The sequence below is a fragment of the Podarcis liolepis genome (assembly GCF_965112155.1).
Source record: "Podarcis liolepis genome assembly, chromosome: 11".
Classification (NCBI taxonomy): domain Eukaryota; kingdom Metazoa; phylum Chordata; class Lepidosauria; order Squamata; family Lacertidae; genus Podarcis; species Podarcis liolepis.
In genome coordinates this window covers 50,194,514-50,214,348 of record NC_139565.1, presented here as the reverse complement: position 1 = coordinate 50,214,348, position 19,835 = coordinate 50,194,514, and the positions used below count along the sequence as shown (strand labels likewise).

At 43.7% G+C, this 19,835-nt stretch overlaps 1 protein-coding gene across 2 annotated transcripts in view; it reads right to left on the bottom strand.

Moving 5' to 3' along the window:
• Positions 1-1,216: 1,216 nt before the first annotated feature.
• The window catches only part of CPLX4 (complexin 4), a 29,064-nt gene continuing 10,445 nt past the window's right edge, over positions 1,217-19,835 (bottom strand). The window contains exons 3-4 of one of the 2 annotated variants that reach the window (XM_083466313.1): positions 3,941-4,069; positions 1,217-1,556 (exon numbers count right to left, since the gene is read on the bottom strand). In XM_083466313.1, coding sequence (XP_083322439.1) covers positions 1,329-1,556; positions 3,941-4,069 — 357 coding nt within the window. In that variant the 3' untranslated portion in view covers positions 1,217-1,328. The remainder of the gene's footprint in view (positions 1,557-3,940; positions 4,070-19,835) is intronic. The other variant, XM_083466314.1, reaches the window with a different exon arrangement.

Sequence of the window (19,835 nt, the reverse complement as noted above, 5' to 3'; positions counted from 1 at the left end):
ACAACACTGGAGACTTCGTTTCTTTTTTAAAGAAAGGCTCTCTGCTTTCAAGCAAATATAAAATCTACATTATAAATAGGGTGAGAGGAGGTTTGGAAGTTGTAAGTAGGTTTTATCTTAAACATATTCTGCTTTTACTCTACTATAAGGTTGCCATATGTCCGGTTTTCCCCAGACATGTCCGGGATTCCAAGGGCGATATCACCATCCGGGGAGACTTTTTAAAAAATGTCTGGGTTTTTGCAAATAGAACCAGGAACTGTGTGCGTGAGTATCACGCTTTACTTTTCCCGATCTCTATGGACACGCCTGCTCTCTGTACAAAGACTTGCTTTGCAAGCAGAGCCAAGGAGTGTGCATGCGAGGATCACTCTTTACCTTTTCCTGTCTCTATGGTGTACCCACTTGGTGCATGCTGGGATGGGGCAGATGGAACAGCAACCCTACTCTATGACATCACTGCCCCCACTGGAATACAATAGGAATATCTTCTGCTCAGCAAAGTCCTCGTGTAGAATAGAAACACCCCAACTCTAATATTTTTTTATCTAGGAAAGTCTGCTCTAATAACCCAAGGTGTGAACTACCGCACTTGTCTTCAATCCTGCAAAGCAAAATAATTTTAAGCAGTTGAGAATACTTCCATTCACAAGTGACTCTTGCCACGTAATTCAGAACCTGACACCATGATCGGCATTGGCAGGGACCTATATGAGCTAGTGTATTTGCAATTGCAAATACTAAAATCTAAAGAGAGGAGACTCTTGAGAGTCCCATGGACTGCAAGAAGATCAAACCTCTCCATTCTTAAGGATATCAGCCCTGAGTGCTCACTGGAAGGACAGATCCTGAATCTGAGGCTCCAATACTTTGGCCACCTCAGGAGAAGAGAAGACTCCCTGGAAAAGACCCCAATGTTGGGAAAGATGGAGGGCAAAAGGAGAAGGGGACGACGGAAGACGAGATGGTTGGATAGTGTTCGTGAAGCTACCAGCATGAGTTTGACCAAACTGCGGGAGGCAGTGGAAGACAGGAGTGCCTGGCGTGCTCTGGTCCATGGGGTCACAAAGAGTTGGACACGAGTAAACGACTAAACAACAACATTTGCAATTGCTGCTTTAGGTTTGGATATTTACCTGCGATGTTGGGGTCCTTCTGCCTCCACCATCATACGTCAGCACATATACCCTTATTATTTACCAGATTTTTTTCTTGGGGGGGGGGACACACAGACACATCTTTCCTCGTGGAGGGGTAGAGAGTGAGTAGCAGCCACAGCCTTCCATTTCTATGGGGTATTTGTATACAGATCTTGCAAATGTCTCTATTTACATTACAGAACACTTCTCCCCAGCTGCCTGTTTAATATCAGTGAAGGTGGCTTGGGCCTTTTCTTTGATTTGATCCATGTCCATGTTCGGGATGTTCTGAAGTTGCCCGAGTATAGAATCCTTGTCTTCTTCCTCTACTTGATCTTCCGCCACCATTTTCTGGAGGTCTTCCGGCAAGCCCACGTCGTCCCCAGCCATCTGGATCTGATTCTCATCTAATTCGCTCTGAGCAAGGAGGGAAAGGGAACAGGAAAGGAATATAAGTAGAAGAAGTGATGAGAACTTAAATTTAAATTATCCCATCAAGTCAAATCTAAATCGTGCGCCAATAAAAACTTCCTGTAATGCTTGTAAGTTCAGACAGGGGGAAAAAATAGCAATTGCTATAACTCTTTTATCTCCTGTTTTCTCATTGTGTCATTGTGTCAAATCCCTTGCAGATGGCCACAGTGTCTGGAGACAAATAGTCGGGCTGCGTATCTACAGCAGGGACCAGAGGAGGAATGACAGCAAACCTGGACTCCTTCATCTGCCCCAGCTGCAATAAAACATGTCTCTCTTACACTGGTTTCCACAGCCGCGGCAGGCACTGTAGCTCTCCAGTGGTTGGACCAGTGGAGAGACCTTTCCATTGTGTCTTGAGACAGACAGATGCCATCAAGGAAGAAGGACAAGGATTTTTGGATTCTTATATTTCACAAAAACATTGTAATATTTCTATGCCCAGTTAGCAATGCAGCCATTGCTGCAGTTGCAAAAACAAATATTCAGCCCCGTTCAGGGTGAGCAGGACTTCCCCCACATACCTGTCAACTTTCAGATTTGAAAATAAGGGATCAGCAGCCTCAAAAATAAGGGCTCAGCAGCCTCACCTGTCCCAGGGACAGTCTACGGGATATCTAACAATCTGGGATAGCAGCGGGAAGCATCAGGAAACGGTGCTGGAATAAGGGAATTTCCCACCAAAAAAGGGAAGGTTGACAGCTATGTTCCCCTGCCATATTGTGCAACTCTTTTTTCTGCACAACAAATTTGCTAATTCTGCTGTCGGGGCAGGGTAGGGTTTGGGGGCAGAAGTCCAGTGCCCCTGTCATTATAATCATAGGAGCCAACTTCTAGGGGCTGAGGTCCCTTCAGCCCCCCCATAAAATATTTGATGGGGATTACCATTCAAACGACATGCGTGCCCCATGTATTGTGATCATAATACAGGGTGGGGCTCCCCCCATATTATATTCAAGTTGGCATCCCTGATCATAATGACTGAGAGCATCCTCTGGTGTAGCCATGTTAGCTTACCACATTTTCAAGTAATAAAAATAACAGGAGGGGGATCTAGAATCTAAAAAATTTCAGCTGCAGCCCTGGGCAATGCATCTTCAGTCAATTGCCTCTTTCCTTCCGATCCCAAGGCTTAAGTCTGTAAAATCTGCTCAAGCTATGGCAAAGGGTCTCTCTAACGGCCATGAGGGAAAGAGGTGGAAGAAAACCCCTCTTCTCTCTCTCCTAGTTCCAGCACCTCTTTTTCTATGAAAAAAATAGCACTGGTAAACACCGTACTACAAATACTCTTCAACACACACACAAAAATGGCACAAACAAACGAAACGAAAAAGAGCAATAAGAAAAAATGGTATGAAAATAAAACTGATTTGTTGGTAATAAAAATGGAAAGTGATGGGAGCCTGTGAGAAAAGGGACACCGCCTGGTTCACCATAAGTTTCCAAGCAGCCATGCTCCAGAGAGGCAGAACTTACTAGAGAGCAACAAGCAGACACAAAGCAAAATGTTTTTCCATCAAGGTCCCTCCCCTAAAGCACAGTGATTGGAGAGCCCTGGCAAAATAATTCCCTCTGATTAAAAGCTAAGAGCTATCCATCTTCCTGCCCTGCGCGCTCTCTCTCTCTCTCTCTCTCTCTCTCTCTCTCTCTCTCTCTCCCGCTCCTCACTTAAACAGCAACAGGCCATTCCCCTTATGGTCAGCTTAGTTTTGCTTTTAGATAGATAGATACACTGGTACTTTGGTTCTTGAATGTCTCCGCTGACAAACATTTCGGAACCCAAATGCTAAAAACCTGGAAGTAAATGCTTCTGTTTTCGAACGCGCCTCAGAAGTCGGACAGCTTCCTCTGTGTGTTTTTCAATTTTCTCAATTGAATTTTCAGGTACCCCTTTGAGCCTTGGTTTTCGAATGTTTCGGAACTTGAATAGTCTTCCAGAACGGATTACCTTCAAGAACCAAGGTACCACCACAGATGATAGATTAGATAGATATATAGAGATAGATAGATGATAGATAGATACCGGTAGGTAGATAGATAGAGGATAGGAAACACCTCTGCAGCATTTCATGTGTGCAAACGAGGCTTTGGAGGCCGAGAGGATGTTGCTACTCTTGACCTGGGACACCTTGCTAACATCCTGATTCAACCTTGGCATTCAAAACAATGACACCTCAAGGCACCCTGATTTGACTTGTGACTTGGATTGCATGCAGAGCCGCTGCACACTGTTACATTTAACTTACAGATATAAACAAGACCTTCAGGATAAGGATTTGTAGTGAGTCAACCACTGGCAGAACTGGGTGGAGGGAGAAATCCATCACATGTGACATGAACCGAGCCAGGATTTCCTGGCAGCAAAGCCTTGCGTCCTGACTGTTACAGGAACACCGATTAGCCATAAGGACCCTGAGACATGGAGTTGCTCTGTTCAGCCATTTGCCAAGTGAAAGCTGAAAGTGGGGGGGAGATATAATTTAATTGCCACTGAAATGTCTTTCCCCCTTGAGCTCCAGGTCTAACAAATGGTGGTAAGATGGCAGTGGCTCGTTCTGAACTCAGCCGCCTTTAAGTCCTACCAAGCCGCCAGCTCCACAGTGCTAAATTAGAAGCACCATGAGTCACTTTTTCTGACCAACTCTTTCATTCCAAGTCAGCCTTTACTATCCATTCATACATATTTTTTTCCACTACATCATATTCATGCCAGACTACATGCTTTTTTGTTACGGTCAGAAGGGTGAAATAATGAACAATAAAATTACCCAGAAATGTAAAATCTGGCCTACTCAATTGCCTTTTATTGTGTGTGCCAAAAGTGAACCTGTTCTCTCTTAAGAAAGTTAACAGGCATGGGTCACCTCCCTTTTCATTTGACAGATTCGATGTTTCACCACCTGCTCGATAGGAACATACTTTCACACTATATAAACGAGGTTATATTCTCATAAGACACAGTTAATCATGGCAGTTACTCCAGACTACAAGAACGCAAGGACTGACATGTTGGGTTTGGACAACAATACCTCTGGTCTAGCGTTCTCCTAGCCAGTAGCCAGTAGCTACTAGCCAAATGCCCCAAGAAAGTCACAAACAGAGTACAGTTGGTATTGTGAATCCTTCCACCCTAATCACACCAAACTTGGAAAAGGGTCAGATGCTGAGCAGGAAACTCCATCTACTCTCATGGGTTGGTTGGTTTGCTTATTTTATAACGGGATGCAGGTGGCGCTGTGGGTTAAACCACAGAGCCTAGGACTTGCCGATCAGAAGGTCAGCGGTTCGAATCCCTGCGACGGGGTGAGCTCCCATTGCTCGGTCCCAGCTCCTGCCAACCTAGCAGTTCAAAAGCACGTCAAAGTGCAAGTAGATAAATAGATACCGCTCTGGCGGGAAGGTAAACGGTGTTTCCGTGCGCTGCTCTGGTTCGCCAGAAGCGGCTTAGTCATGCTGGCCACATGACCCGGAAGCTGTACGCCGGTTCCCTCGGCCAATTAAGCGAGATGAGCGCGCAACCCCAGAGTCGGCCACGACTGGACCTAACGATCAGGGTCCCTTTACCTTTACCACATTTCATTAGGCCAGTCCACAGTGATATAAAACAAATCATTGATAGCAATACAGGCCCTCCAAGTGTCCCTATTTTCCAGGGACAGTCCTGGACTTACAGACGCCATCCCAGGTTCTGATTTGATCCTGGAATGTCCCACTTTTCCTTAGGATGCCCTTATTTTCATTGGAGAAATATTGGAGGGTATGGAGTTATGTGATCTCCTAACCAAGGAGATAAGTAACTATACAACCTTTAGAAGACATCTGAAGGCAACCCTGTATAGGGATTGTGTTAATTTTTAATGCTTAATTATGTTTTCATTATGTTGGAAGCTGCCCAGAGTGGCTGGTGCAACACCATCAGATGGGCAGAATATAAATAGTCTTCTTCTTCTTCTTCTTCTTCTTCTTCTTCTTCTTCTTCTTCTTCTTCTTCTTCTTCTTCTTCTTCTTCTTCTTCTCCTTCCTAGACCCAGATGTGGATTCAGATGTATACCTTGTTACAATTCTCTGACCCATCTATTGTATGAAGCAATTACCTATGTATATGCAGTTGCCTATACATATTCACTTTCCTCATTTATTTCAATGCAAACACCATAGTATCAGGTGACACCCTCGTTCCTGAATATTGTGGTTCGCAAATGCTAAAGCAGAACAATGCACTGGGCTTCTGTCTACCAAGAATAAATATGTGAGTAAATAACTGGTTAAGTAGCTTGCCAACCCATTCTGCTCCTGAAGGGTTGTGCCTATTCATGCACTGTGTGCACACTCATTCATTCATTCATTCATTCATTCATTTGCTCCTACTTTTATTCAGATGCACGATCCCATCTTACATTCTGAAACACCTCCTGCTGACAGCATTGATGCTTATTCCTGTTGGCCTTTAGCTGCTGTCAGCGTTCGTTCTGGAGATTTAATGAAGCATTAATGCTTATCTTTGATGGGTGAACTGTGTGTTTTTTGTTTTTTTTTTTAAAAAAAACACACAAATCCTGTACACAGAAAGCCTGGGTCCCTCACAGCAAAAATCTAAACAAAATGGCCATTGTCTGAAGAAAGGACTGGTCCCATCAAGAAGGAATTACAGTAGATATATAGGAAACAATGCCATAGGAAACACAGTAAGCCCTATGCAAACTTACTTTAGAGTTAGCCCATTGAGACTAACTTCTGAATTAGCCTGCATAGGACTGGGTTGCATCTAGGGATGGGCAGATCTGTCAATTTCAGTTTCTCCCAGCCTCTCATTTTTCCACTCTTGAGTTCAGTTTTCTACATTTCCACATCAATTTCATTTTTTCCTTTTTTAAAAAAAGAGTTATATTGAAAATTCATCAGCATTTGACTGCGAATTTCTCCTAACATAAACATTTTGTCCAAGATACAATTTTGTCCAAGTAAAGCGCTTCCTCCTGAATAACATATCCTTATATGTCGTTTTCACTAGCATATGCATTTCAATGCACAATTTGCTCTTGTTTATGCATTTTTGTACACGTCATTTGGCACTGCAAAATTTGGAAACGTAAGAATTTAAGGGATGGCTGTGCTTTCCATAAATTGGAAATCAGGTAGATTCACCTTTAAATATGAACCAAATCAAATTTCTCCCCACCCCACTCCCCTAGCTCCCTGGCATCCTATTTTGAACGTCTTTCTGTGACTGAACATCACTATTACCCGTCCTCTTTCTGTAGCCCTTAGCTCTTTTTGTCATGCGTCTCAACCACAATATGTTTTTTAAAAGAACAGTTGTCAGAACCATATTGACCAGCAATATTCTCAGCACAAGGAATGTGGTTTGGGCCTTCAGTTAAAGATGTAGCTTTTTCAGCAGGCAGTTAGAGGAGGAAGGACCTGGTTACTGTTGTTGTTGCTGCTGCTGCTGTCAGTAATTATTCTTTAGTGGTTTGTTACATGTTTCTAATGAATTGTGTTGCTTTATGGGGCTTATCAATATAATTAACCAAACAAACCAAAACAGATGAGGATAAAAGAATGTCATTTCCCCTTCCTTGAGCAAGTTTCCATTGGAAGATGATCCACAAATAATACAAACAAACAAGTAGCAATTCATGCATCCAAACAATGTAAATGGCTGTCGTTCAAACTTTTTCAGCAAAATATTTTTCTACACGATTATGGGTTGTAAATAAACTATCCTCCACCACCAGGTGGCACTGCAGGCACTGAACTGCTTTTCTTGCCTAACCATTCATTATGTTGGCCTGGCTAACACATATAGATCAATTAAACAGATTCAGTAAGAAATGAAATCCTCTTGGGCCTGTATAAAGTCTCATATCTCTTTTCCGAAGAGCCCTAAGTAGACCCATATCCAGTTATTTCACTCCTGGCCTTCACCAAAAGGGAAATCTGTGATCCCCTCAGTCAGGGGTTCTGAAATCTCCTATCCCCAGAGCCCACGAGATGACTGGAAATTACTTGGGTTCACCAGTCACAAAATGGTGACAGAAGGAGGCAGAGTCTGGCATAATCAGCTGACAGTTACATCCTTCTCTATCTCTACCAATACCTAACCCACCTGTGGAAATTGCTAAGTTCTTTGCCAGAGCATTTCGTATGTGGCAAGGAGTTCCATAGCTCCGCTTTCCTTGTGCTAAAGAGGTATTGTGATTCCATCATTTTATCTGATTCCGCCAATTTTTTATACTGATCCTGATGCTCTAAGTCAGGCATAGGCAAACTTGGCCCTCCAGATGTTTTAAGACTACAATTCCCATCATCCCTGACCACTGGTCCTGTTAGCTAGGGATGATGGGAGTTGTAGTCCCAAAACATCTGGATGGCCGAGTTTGTCTATGCCTGCTCTAAGTGAAGAAGACTTCCCCCTTCCTTACACCTACATGCCTTTCAAAGTACTAATACCCATCTCCTGTATTTTCTTATCCCATTCTAACTCAGTTTGTACACTACTCCCAACACCAATACCACAACCACTGCCCTTTTCTTTTACATTCGCTTCTTTGTCTTATAACATGTCCCCCTCCTTCTATCCCATTTCCTCCAGCACCTCCTTTGCCCCTTTCCCCTCAGAGGAGGGAGAACTTCCTTCCCTCCTCAGCCTTGGGACATTGGTGTCTCCCAACCACATTGGTCTAACCAAAGCCTATAACAAGGCCTAGGGCTTGGTCAAGCAGGTGAGGGGTCACTGGTCAGACTGTGGCACTAAGACCCATCTGGAAATGGCTCAAGGCCCACTGATGAGTCCTGGCCCTCTGTTCAAGGAACATTGCCCTCATGTTTTTCAGGTTGCCCGGGGCCTTCCTCACCACACAGAACTGTAGAGTTGGAAGAGAAACCGAGAGCCAAACCTCTGCAATGCAGGAATCTCAACCACATTGCACTGCAACAAAGAGCCTTCATTCTGCAGTGCCTTCATTCTGCAGTTCACAGTGTTATACCTGTGAAAAGGATCTAGGGGTCTTAGTAGACCACAAGCTTAACATGAGCCAACGGTGTGATGCAGCAGCAAAAAGAAGCGAATGCTATTCTAGGCTGCAGCAACAGAAGTCTAGTGTCCTGGTCAAGGGAAGTAATAGCAGAGCCGTCTTTCGTACTGGGCTTACTGGCGCGTTGCACCAGGGCGCTGGCCTCTCAGGGGCATCCCAGTGAATGGGGGAGCTGCGCGGCTTTGTCGGCGGCCTCCCCTTTCCCTGCATGCCCGCCAGCTGTGCCCCGTCAACCATATGGCTGGCGGGCATGCAGCTTCCTTCCCAAGCCTCCGTGGGAGGAGAGCGACCCCCACAGAGGCTTGGGGAAAGGTGGCCAACTCTGGGAAAGGGGTGGTGGTGCTGGAGGGATCTTTGAACCACGGCGCCGGATATGCTTAAGATGGCCCTGAGTAATAGTCCCACTCTATTCTGACAATTTAAGAAGGATATTGACAAGTTGGGATGCGGGCAGAAGAGGGTGACCAAGGTGATCCAGGGTCTGGAATCCTAGCCTTACGAAGAACGTTTGAAGAAGCTGGGTATGATTAGCCTGGGAAAGGGGAGATGGAGAGGAGATATGATATCCATCATCAAATAGCTCAAGGGCTGTCACACGGAAGAGGGAACAAGCTTGTTTTCTCCTGCCAGTGTGGTGTAGTGGTTAAGAGTGGTGGACTCGTAATCTGGGGAACCGGGTTCGCTTCCCCGCTCCTCCACATGCAGCTGCTGGGTGACCTAGGGCTAGTCATACTTCTCTGAAGTCTCTCAGCCTCACTCACCTCACAGAGTGTTTGTTGCGGGAGAGGAAGGGAAAGGAGAATGTTAGCTGCTTTGAGACTCCTTAGGGTAGTGATAAAGCGGGATATCAAATCCAAACTCTTCTTCTTCTCTTCTTCTGCTCTAGAGGGTCGGACTTGAACCAAAGCATTCAAGTTACCCAGCCCACCTGCAGAGGCAGTCTTGGGCATAAAAAGGTAAAGGTAAAGGTAAAGGGACCCCTGACCATTAAGTCCAGTCGCAGACAACTCTGGGGTTGCGCTGCTCATCTCGCTTTACTGGCCGAGGGAGACGGCATTTGTCATGTGGCCAGCATAACTAAGCCGCTTCTGGCGAACCAGAGCAGCGCATGGAAACACCGTTTACCTTCCCGTTGGACTTGCACTTTGACGTGCTTTTGAACTGCTAGGTTGGCAGGAGCAGGGACCGAACAACAGGAGCTTACCCCGTCGCGGGGATTCAAACCACCAACCTTCTTGGGCATAGCTATGGGCATACTGAGCAGATAGATGATTTTTCCTCCCTGTTTTTTAATGAAGCTGAATGTTGGCTGATTCAAGACTGGCAACAGTAGGTACTTCTTCACACACTTCATAGACTATGGAATTTGCTCCAGCGAGAGGTAGTGATTGCCACCGTCTTGGATGACTTTAAAATAGGATTAGATAAATTCATGGGGGATACAGTGATTGCTAGTCATTACGGCCACTGTTCATGGACTGCAGAGGTTGGGCATACACCTGATGTACACACATTTGCTTGCAAAACAGCCATGTAAACCGGGGAGGACATTTAGTGGGGAGAGTCCCTATATATATCAAATCCTGCGCTAAGTGACTTTCAGTGCCCCTTTAGCATTCCAGCAATAGAGTTCCACTTATGAGCAAGCCATAGGACTCATGGATGAAAACATCTTTTCAATGACAAATCTACCCTGACAATCCTATTAATAGGATTAAGGTTCATTAAGGACATGTTTTGTCATATAAGTCTGCCCCAAATACCCTGGAGGTTTAAGTCTTGCATCGGAACCTGGGGCCTCTTACAGACTAAAATCTAAAGTACATCTTCTGAGAGCTACCTACATTTTTTAAAAACAACAACACCAAACAACACTTTAACCAGAGAGTACTGTATCAGATTTATACCAGACTGCCCATCAAAATATATATTTTACATTTACATTCCTGCCCGTCTTCAAAGAAATTCAAGGCAGTGTAATGGGGGCTATTTCATTTTATCCCCCCCAAAAAACTCTGAGAGGTAGGTTAGGCTGAGAGACTTTCACGGCAAAACCGAAACTTGAACCCAGGTTTCCCCAGAATCAAATGGATTCTGGTGCCAGATTCTTCTGCAGCCTGGTTCTGTTCGATTTTCTGCAGAAACAGTGGTAGAAAAGTCATTACCCTTGAGCTGAATGTTTGCCAGTTTAAGTAAAAGTTGGTATACCTCTCTCTTGCAAGCCGAGGCATGGCAAATGTGTAGAGGATTTCTGATTCTGCCTGGATGAAGCAAGCAAGTTGTGGTGAACCAGATTTCTTACATTTTTCTTACATATTTTTTTAAAGTGCACGTTCACTACATTCACCAAACTAACGTCACTTCTAATTTGGCCCTGAGTTGCAAAGTCTGACACGCAGTGAAGCAATCACACTATTTCTTCACCATAGTTCTGTTTTCGCATAGTTAACACACATGTTGTCAGGAGCTCAAATCTGCAACAGGACTGAAAGTGATGTTTGGGGCTGTGTTTGTTTAGGCCAAGCTTCCACAGAGGCGCCAGCTTGCGAGGATGATGGGGTGCACATGATGTCAGGATGTTGGGAGGAATCAGAGCTCTGCAGTTCACCTCCACACTTTTTGGACATTGGGGGGCCTGGCCCCCAGGGGCGGAGGAAGGGGGGCACGGTGGGGGTGGTCCGCCCTGGGTTTCACCACTGAGGGGGGCGACAAAATGCCGGGCGGCACTTACCGCGGGGCCTGCAGCACGCCCGAGCCACACATCTCTCCTGGGAGTGACACGGTGGCTTGGACGCCCGCAGGCTCGTGAGCACTGTCCCAAACAGTCCGCCTGCCGCCTCTCCCTCAGCTGTAGGGTGGCTGAGTGAGAGGAGGCAGGAAGAATCCTTGGAGGCCCTGCGGAGCGTCCTCCTCCGGCTGGCTCATTTTCTATGATTCAATCTTCCACCTATGCTCTGAAACTCCCTTCTAATTGATCTGTCCTGGGTGCTTTAATAATAATAATAATAATAATAATAATAATAATAATAATAATAATAATAATAATAATAATAATTTATATCCTGCCCTCTCCAGCCAAAGCAGGGTTCAGAGCAGCTAACAACAGTAAAATATCACAGTTTACATAAAATCACAGTCAATTAATTGAAATACATTCTAAAATCAATTCAGAATCAAATTAATGGCAACGACTGGGCTAGAGTTCTGTGAAGATTACAGAAGGAGAGAGGGGGTCAGACTGCACCTTGGCCAAAGGTCTGGTGGAACAGCTCTGTTTTGCAGGCCCTGCGGAAAGATGTCAAGTCCCGCAGGGCCCTAGTCTCTTGTGACAGAGCGTTCCACCAGATCGGAGCCACAGCCGAAAAAGCCCTGGCTCTGGTTGAGGCCAGCCTAACCTCTCTGTGGCCTGGGATCTCCAATATGTTTTTATTTGAAGGCCGTAAGTTCCTCTGTGGGACATACCAGGAGAGGGTAGAGATTATTTTATTGCATTGCAGGACTTTGGGGTCTATTCTATGACACAGGTATATCAGTATGCACCCCGATACATATATTTTCTCCTTAATACCAATTGCTGCAACCATTTTCTCCTGATGGGATTCTATGATGGGAAATAAAACAGTTTGAGTCCAGCCCACGCCACCTTGCCCTGCTGTACAGTAAATCTGCAGTCCTGCCACTGCTAAGCTGTATCCTAATGATGCTGACCCAGAGGCCACATGAAAAATGTGGCTTCAGAGAACGCATTTGAAGGAAAAGAGGCAAACTGTAGGCACTCCCAGGGATCAGAGGCAACAAGGGAAAGTGGGAAGCGATGCTTTTAAAAAGCAGCAGGCTTTAGGGTGGTTGTGTTGAACAAATCAAGTTTACAGGTGGCAATCCTGGAGAGATTCAGTTCATTTCACCTTTTAATGTACCGTATTTTGTGCTCTATAAGACTCACTTTTCCCCTCCTAAAAAGTAAGGGGAAATGTGTGTGCGTCTTATGGAGCGAATGCAGGCTGCACAGCTATCCCAGAAGCCAGAACAGCAAGAGGGGTTGCTGCTTTTGCTGCGCAGCGATCCCTCTTGTTGTTCTGGCTTCTGGGATTCAGAATATTTTTTTTCTTGTTTTCCTCCTCCCAAAACTAGGTGCGTCTTATGGTCTGGTGCGTCTTATAGGGCGAAAAATACGGTGATTTGCACTTCTTCAACCAATACGCAGCCAAAATGCAGCCATAGTTCAAAATCTGCCCTTCTTCAAATTCTGTTTGTTTGTACAAATGCACGTACGCAAGGGGAAAGTGTGCATTACAGTGCATACAATAATATGCAGCAATGCATTCTATTAAGGGTGCAAACTTGAGCTTGAGATTGGAAAAAACGAGAAACCAACATTGACAAATGTGTCCATCCCTACTTACAGACAGGGGGACGTATTGAAAAATGGAGGGCACATCACCACACAATCTGTAAGCTTGTCCTTGGCCGTCATCAAGCACACCCACATTTGGGTAAAAGCAGAATTCATTGTGTTGGTGGGTTTGAAGAAATGTGCGCCGGTCATGTTTTGTGCCCTACTTGCCCGTTACTCTATTTTAGCCTATAGAGCATGATTTGCAGTAGAAGTCGGATGCCAAAAGACTTCTCCGCCTCCATGCGCCCTGAGAAAAATGGTTCCCAACCCCCAAGGTCTGGCAAAGTGAACATTACGAGACCTGACAGCTCCTGGGAAGATTTTTTTCTTAACTTTTCTTTAAGTTGCGCCTTAACAAGGTGCCTGCGCATGGGCCCAAGTTTAACGCTTTCCCCCTGCTGTTCCATAGCCTCGGTGATTGTAACCCTAAGCAATTATGAATGAAGGACCCCGAGGATTCAATAATTGGTTACCTGAGGACATTTCTGAATGTGTCAGATTCCCTGTGGATTGATAATGTCATTACCAAAGCTTAATTTATACAGAAAGTAAAAGGCTGCAGAGAAAACTTCCGAGCACTTAATTGGGCCATCGCTTCAGATAAATACTTAATTCAATTATTATTATTTTTAAAAACCAAAACATGTGCAGGAAAAATATCAGTACCAACACTTAACACTGCTATCCTGACATTGTAAAAGCTTGTTTCATTGATTATTTGGACAAGTGCATCTTGAATTGGATTTTGGCTTGATGGTCACTAAGGCAGGAAACAAGGGGGGGGGAATAGACTGACAAGGGTTCAGCATTATAATCTGGAACCAGAACATTGGTGCTATGACATGTTACAGGGTTTCAGCAAGAAGTTGCAGGACATGTACTGACTGGAAACTAAGCAGTATGACTGCCTTGAAAGTTCTCAGGCACAAATAATATTAAAAGTGGGATAGGCAAATCATCTGCAGATGATTTGGTAATTACACTACAGTGGTACCTTGGGTTAAGTACTTAATTCATTCTGGAGGCCCGTTCTTAACCTGAAACTGTTCTTAACCTGAAGCACCACTTTAGCTAATGGGGCCTTCCGCTGCCGCGCTGCCGGAGCACGATTTCTGTTCTCATCCTGAAGTAAAATTCTTAACCTGAGGTAATATTTCTGGGTTAGCGGAGTCTGTAACCTGAAGCGTATGTAACCTGAAGTTTATGTAAGCTGAGGTACCACTGTAAAGGTAAAGGGACCCCTGACCATTAGGTCCAGTCGTGACCGACTCTGGGGTTGCGGAGCTCATCTGGTTTTATTGGCCGAGGGAGCCAGCGTACAGCTTCTGCGTCATGTGGCCAGCATGATTAAGCCGCTTCTGGCAAACCAGAGCAGCGCACGGAAATGCCGTTTACCTTCTCGCCAGAGCAGTACCTATTTATCTACTTGCACTTTGACATGCTTTCGAATTGCTAGGTTGGCAGGAGCAGGGACCAAGCAACGGGAGCTCACCCCGTCGTGGGGAGTCAAACTGCGACCTTCTGATCGGCAAGTCCTAGGCTCTGTAGTTTAACCCACAGTGCCACCCTCTCCCTAAAGTGATAGAAAAAATCCAAAAGTATGGACAAGTGGCTGGGTTTAAACTGAATAAAAACAAAACTAAATTATTAGTCAAAAATCTTAGAGAATCAGAAAAGATGGAACTCTCCCAGAGTTTAGATATAGAAAGTGATAAAAAAGTAAAATATTTAGGAATATGGTTAACAAACAGGAATCTCAATATATATAAAGAAAATTATGAAAAAATGTGGAATGAAATGAAAAGGAATCTAGAAATTTGGAGTAGGATGACTCTTTTTTAGGAAGAATTGCAGCAATTAAAATGAATGCATTGCAAAAAATGTTGTTCCTCTTTCAAACAATACCAATAAAAAGTAAAAGCATCTGCTTCAAAAAATGGCAAAAAGATATTTCAAAATTTATGTGGAGGGGGGAAAGACCAAGAATAAAACAGAAAATACTTACAGATGTAAAAGAAAGAGGGGGCTTTTCCCTTCCAGATTTCAGAATTTATTATGAAGCAGCATGCCTTACTTGGATTCAGGATTGGATCAAATTGGAGAAAGAGACGGCAATAGAACTGGAGGGACATAATAACAGATTTGGCAGGCATGCATATTTGTGGTATGGAAAAACCAAAGTACATAAAGGATTTCACAATCATATAATAAGAACATTTTTAATAAAAGTTTGGGGAAAATATAAAGACTCATTAGAAGAAAAGACTCCATGGTGGTTATTGCCTATTGAAGCACTATCATTTAAAATGACAACAAAGAAAGAAACATGGCCAACATATAGAGATCTATTAACTGAACAGGAAGGAAAGCTAAAATTGAAGGATTATGAGGAGTTGAAGGAATACCTTCAAGCTGGCTACAACATAGACAGATAAATGAAATCTTTAAGGAAGATAATAAAAAAGGATTTGGTTATACAATTTCTAGATTCCAAAGAGGGATAATAGATGACAATTTCAAATTATGTAATGTTTTTTAAGAAAGTTCAAAGTTTGTTATTGGAATGGGAAACGAAGGAGGAGGAAGTTAAGTCAGTAATGATTAAGTGGGCACAAGATGGGGGCATAATATACAAATTGAAGAGTGGGAAAAACTTTGGAAAGTAAATATGAAATTCACAGATTGTATTTTATTGAAAGAGAATTACATGAAAATGATGTATAGATGGCATATAACACCGATTAAGCTGGCCAAAATGTATAGAACAGAATCAAATAACTGTTGGAGATGTAAAAATAAGGAGGGTACCTTTTATCATGTGTGGTGGGAATGTAGTATCATCAAAAAAATTTGGGAGATGATATATAACGAACTGAAAAAAATGTTTAAAATGACGTTTGTTAAAAAAAACAGAAGCATTTTTAATAGGTATTTCTGATCAAGGATGCTGAAAGAGAAATGGAAAATATTCATGTACGCGACAACAGCGGCAAGAATTCTAATAGCACGAAACTGGAAGACTGGAGAAATACATTCGAAAGCACAATGGCAGGAAAAATCGAAGAACTATGCAGAATTAGCTAGCGGATAAGCTACATGAAAAAGACAATAGTGATTTTTAAAAAGAATGGGAACCTTTCATCAACTATCTGCAGAAACAACTGAAAGAAATGGACTGGGTTGCAGGATTTGAAGAAACATTCACAACTTTATTTAACAAAATGCATGAAGAATAACATTGTAATAACATTTTGACATTTATAAGGAATAGCAGATTTTATCATCTAATGTAACAAACCAGAGGGGTAACTGAAGGAAGTTAACGGGAAGGGAGGGGGGAACGTAGAATGTATGTTTGGAAATGATTTTGATATTTGTTGTTAGAAAAGAAAACTAATAAAAATTATATACAAAAGAAAAGAAGTGGGATCACATGTAACTGCCCCAATACCATCATGAGCACAAGCTGTCATGAATGCACAATAAACAAGATGTCTGGAGAGGCTTCTTTTAGTTTTGGTGGCAGCGATGGTTGGGCTTATCTTGGAGGTCCAGGGCCACAGATAGATTAGGCTGGCCTCAACCAGAGCCAGGGCTTTTTCAGCTGTGGCTCCGATCTGGTGGAACGCTCTGTCACAAGAGACTAGGGCCCTGCAGGACTTGACATCTTTCCGCAGGGCCTGCAAGACAGAGCTGTTCTGCCAGGCCTTTGGCCAGGGCACAGCCTGACTTCCTCCTTTGGCAATCCTCACAGAACTCTAGCCCAATGGTTGCCATTAATCTGATTTGAACTGATTTTATAATGAACTGATTTTAGAATGTTGTATCATTTTACTGTTGTTATCCGCTCTGAGCTCGGCTTCAGCTGGGGAGGGCGGGATATAAATAAAAATTTATTATTATTATTATTATCTGTGTTCATTTCTTGGACTTCATTGTAACTCTAGCAATGTCACAAACACATGACAAATGGGGATCTGCTCTTTTTGGTCTGCATATCTGGAAGACCAACCCCTTTGATGCCTATCAGGTATAGAACTACCGAGCTGCGCAGAGAGATACAAGTGATGAACAAAATCACCATGGGGTCTTAGCAGTGGTGGACATCCATTTTTGGGGCCCCTGAAGCTTGAATTGTTATGGGGACCCCTCCGCAACCAGCAACAAGCTCTGAGTAACCACTGTTATCTTCTTTAATGGGGTTGTTTACAACATCTGGGCTACTGACTCTCAAAATTCAGGGTTGCTGAAATATATACAACAACAAAAATTAATCAATTTGAGTTGTGCGACTCAAATTGGGTCTACTAGACCCATTCCCTGCCCCCAAAGCAATGTAGACTAAAGTCAGGGAACTGTAGCCCTGCGAAGTGCTGAGCAATTTCTGATCCAGATTCCTCTTGCCCCTCAGAGAAGTATAATTCCAAGAATTCCCTAAGCCAGTTTGAGCCTGCAGTGTGGATATGCACGTTCACTGCGGTCAGAAGTAGGAAGATGAATTTGGTTTAATCCCCAATTAAACTAATGTATCCGTCTCCCTGATTCAGATGGCTCTGAATTTTGCTTGCATTACCACTGGATTAAAAGGGAGCATTACAACGGGAAAGGGAATTTCAAAGTGCAGCACACTCATTTGGCTGAGTGGTTTGAGGAACGGAGCATTTTAAACCTTTGAAGAATGCCATGTTTTATATATGAAGCGTTTACTTTTCCATTTCTTCACCTAAGGACAGCCCCAGTTTTCTTGCCCCAGGTAAATCAATTCCCTCTTTTGGCAATGCCTTAAATCAGGGGTGGGGAACATGTGGCTTTCCAGATGTTGATGGACCACAACAAATTCCATCCTCCCTCATCACTGGCCATGCAGGGCTGATGGCAGTTGGAGTCCAACATCTGGGGAGCCAGGGGTTCCCCATCCCTGCCTTAAAATGTTCAGGATGCCCAAGCGTTCCTTCCACTATTCATATCAGTTAGTAAACTGATCATAAAGACGAAATTATGATGTTCCGTTTGCTCAAGTCCAAAATACACAGGAGGCTAAATCTACCTTTGCCAAGCTAGAATCTCTCCAGATGTTTTGGCCTACAACGTCCATCAGCCCCAGTTGTGTGCACACTTGGTTTTCGGTTCTTTCCCACTCCCTCTCAACAGTCTCCCTGCTTTCTGCCTTAGTCCTCTCTGGGCTGTATTTGGAAGTTTCCCACTTAGATTCCCCCACTACATATATACATATACATATGCATATACATATACATATACATATACATATACATATACATATACATATACATATACATATACATATACATATACATATACATATATATATACACACTGTATATGGAAGTGAGAACTGGACCATCAAGAAGGCTGATCGCCGAAGAATTGATGCTTTTGAATTATGGTGCTGGAGGAGACTCTTGAGAGTCCCATGGACTGCAAGAAGATCAAACCTCTCCATTCTTAAGGAAATCAGCCCTGAGTGTTCACTGGAAGGACAGATCATGAAGTTGAGGCTCCAATACTTTGGCCACCTCATGAGAAGAGAAGACTCCCTGGAAAAGACCCTGATGTTGGGAAAGATGGAGGGCACAAGGAGAAAGGGACGACAGAGGACGAGATGGTTGGACAGTGTTCTCGAAGCTACCAGCATGAGTTTGACCAGGCCGTAGAAGACATAAGTGCCTGGCGTGCTCTGGTCCATGGGGTCACGAAGAGTCGGACACGACTAAACGACTAAACAACAACAACAAAATGTTGTGCTTCTGCAAACCTTGGTGTTAGCCTGGATCTGCCAGTGCCTCCCTGTTGCTCACAACTCTTGACAATTTGGCTCTATTTATTTTATTTTATTATTACATTTATGTCCCGCCTTTTCCTCCAAGGAACCTAGGGTGGTGTTCTTGGTTCTCACCCACCCCATTATCCTCACGCAACCACCCTGTGAGGTAGGCTGTTCTGAGAGACAGTGGCTGGCCCAAGGCCACCCAGTGATCTTCACGGCTGAGTGCAGATTCAAACCCAGGTCTCCCAAGTCCTGGTCCAACACTAACCGTTACACCACAATGATACGCCACTGTGCAATTCTTGACTTAATTCATGGCTCTTGCGCTTTCTCACCCCCTCTTTGTAACAGTTGTTTCTCACACAGACCTGCCAAGTGCACTCATTGAAGACTCACCACTTCAAGTGAAGTGCCCATTCTGGGGACCACCACACAGCTCTTAGGAAAGCTTTAAGTATTTCATACTCTCCAACATTCCTCTGGTGAAAATAGGGACGTCCCATTCCATAATGATAATTCTACTATTTATACCCCACACATCTTACTGGATTGCCCCAGTCACTCTGGGCAGCTTCCAACAGATATAAAAAACCCATAATAAAACATTAAACATTAAAGAACTTCCCTATACAGGATTGTTTTCAGATGGCTTGGGGGTCAGATAACCATCGCTGTCAACTTTTCCCTTTTCTTGTGAGGAATCCTATAAGGGAATTTCCCTTTAAAAATGGGAAGCGTTAACAGCTATGCAGATAACTCCATACCCTCCAACATTTCTTCAGTGAAAATAGAGACATCCTAAGGAAAAGGGGGATATTCTGGGATTGATCAGAAACCAGGGCAGATTCTCTAAATCAGGGATGTCCCTGGAAAATAGGGACACATTGAGGGGCTGGTATCTGCAAACATCTGGACTCAAAACAGTGGTGATAGGCCCATTTGCAGTGTAACCACACAACAAACTCACAACGATATAGGCCTCTTTGCTCCTTTTGGTCTGTAAA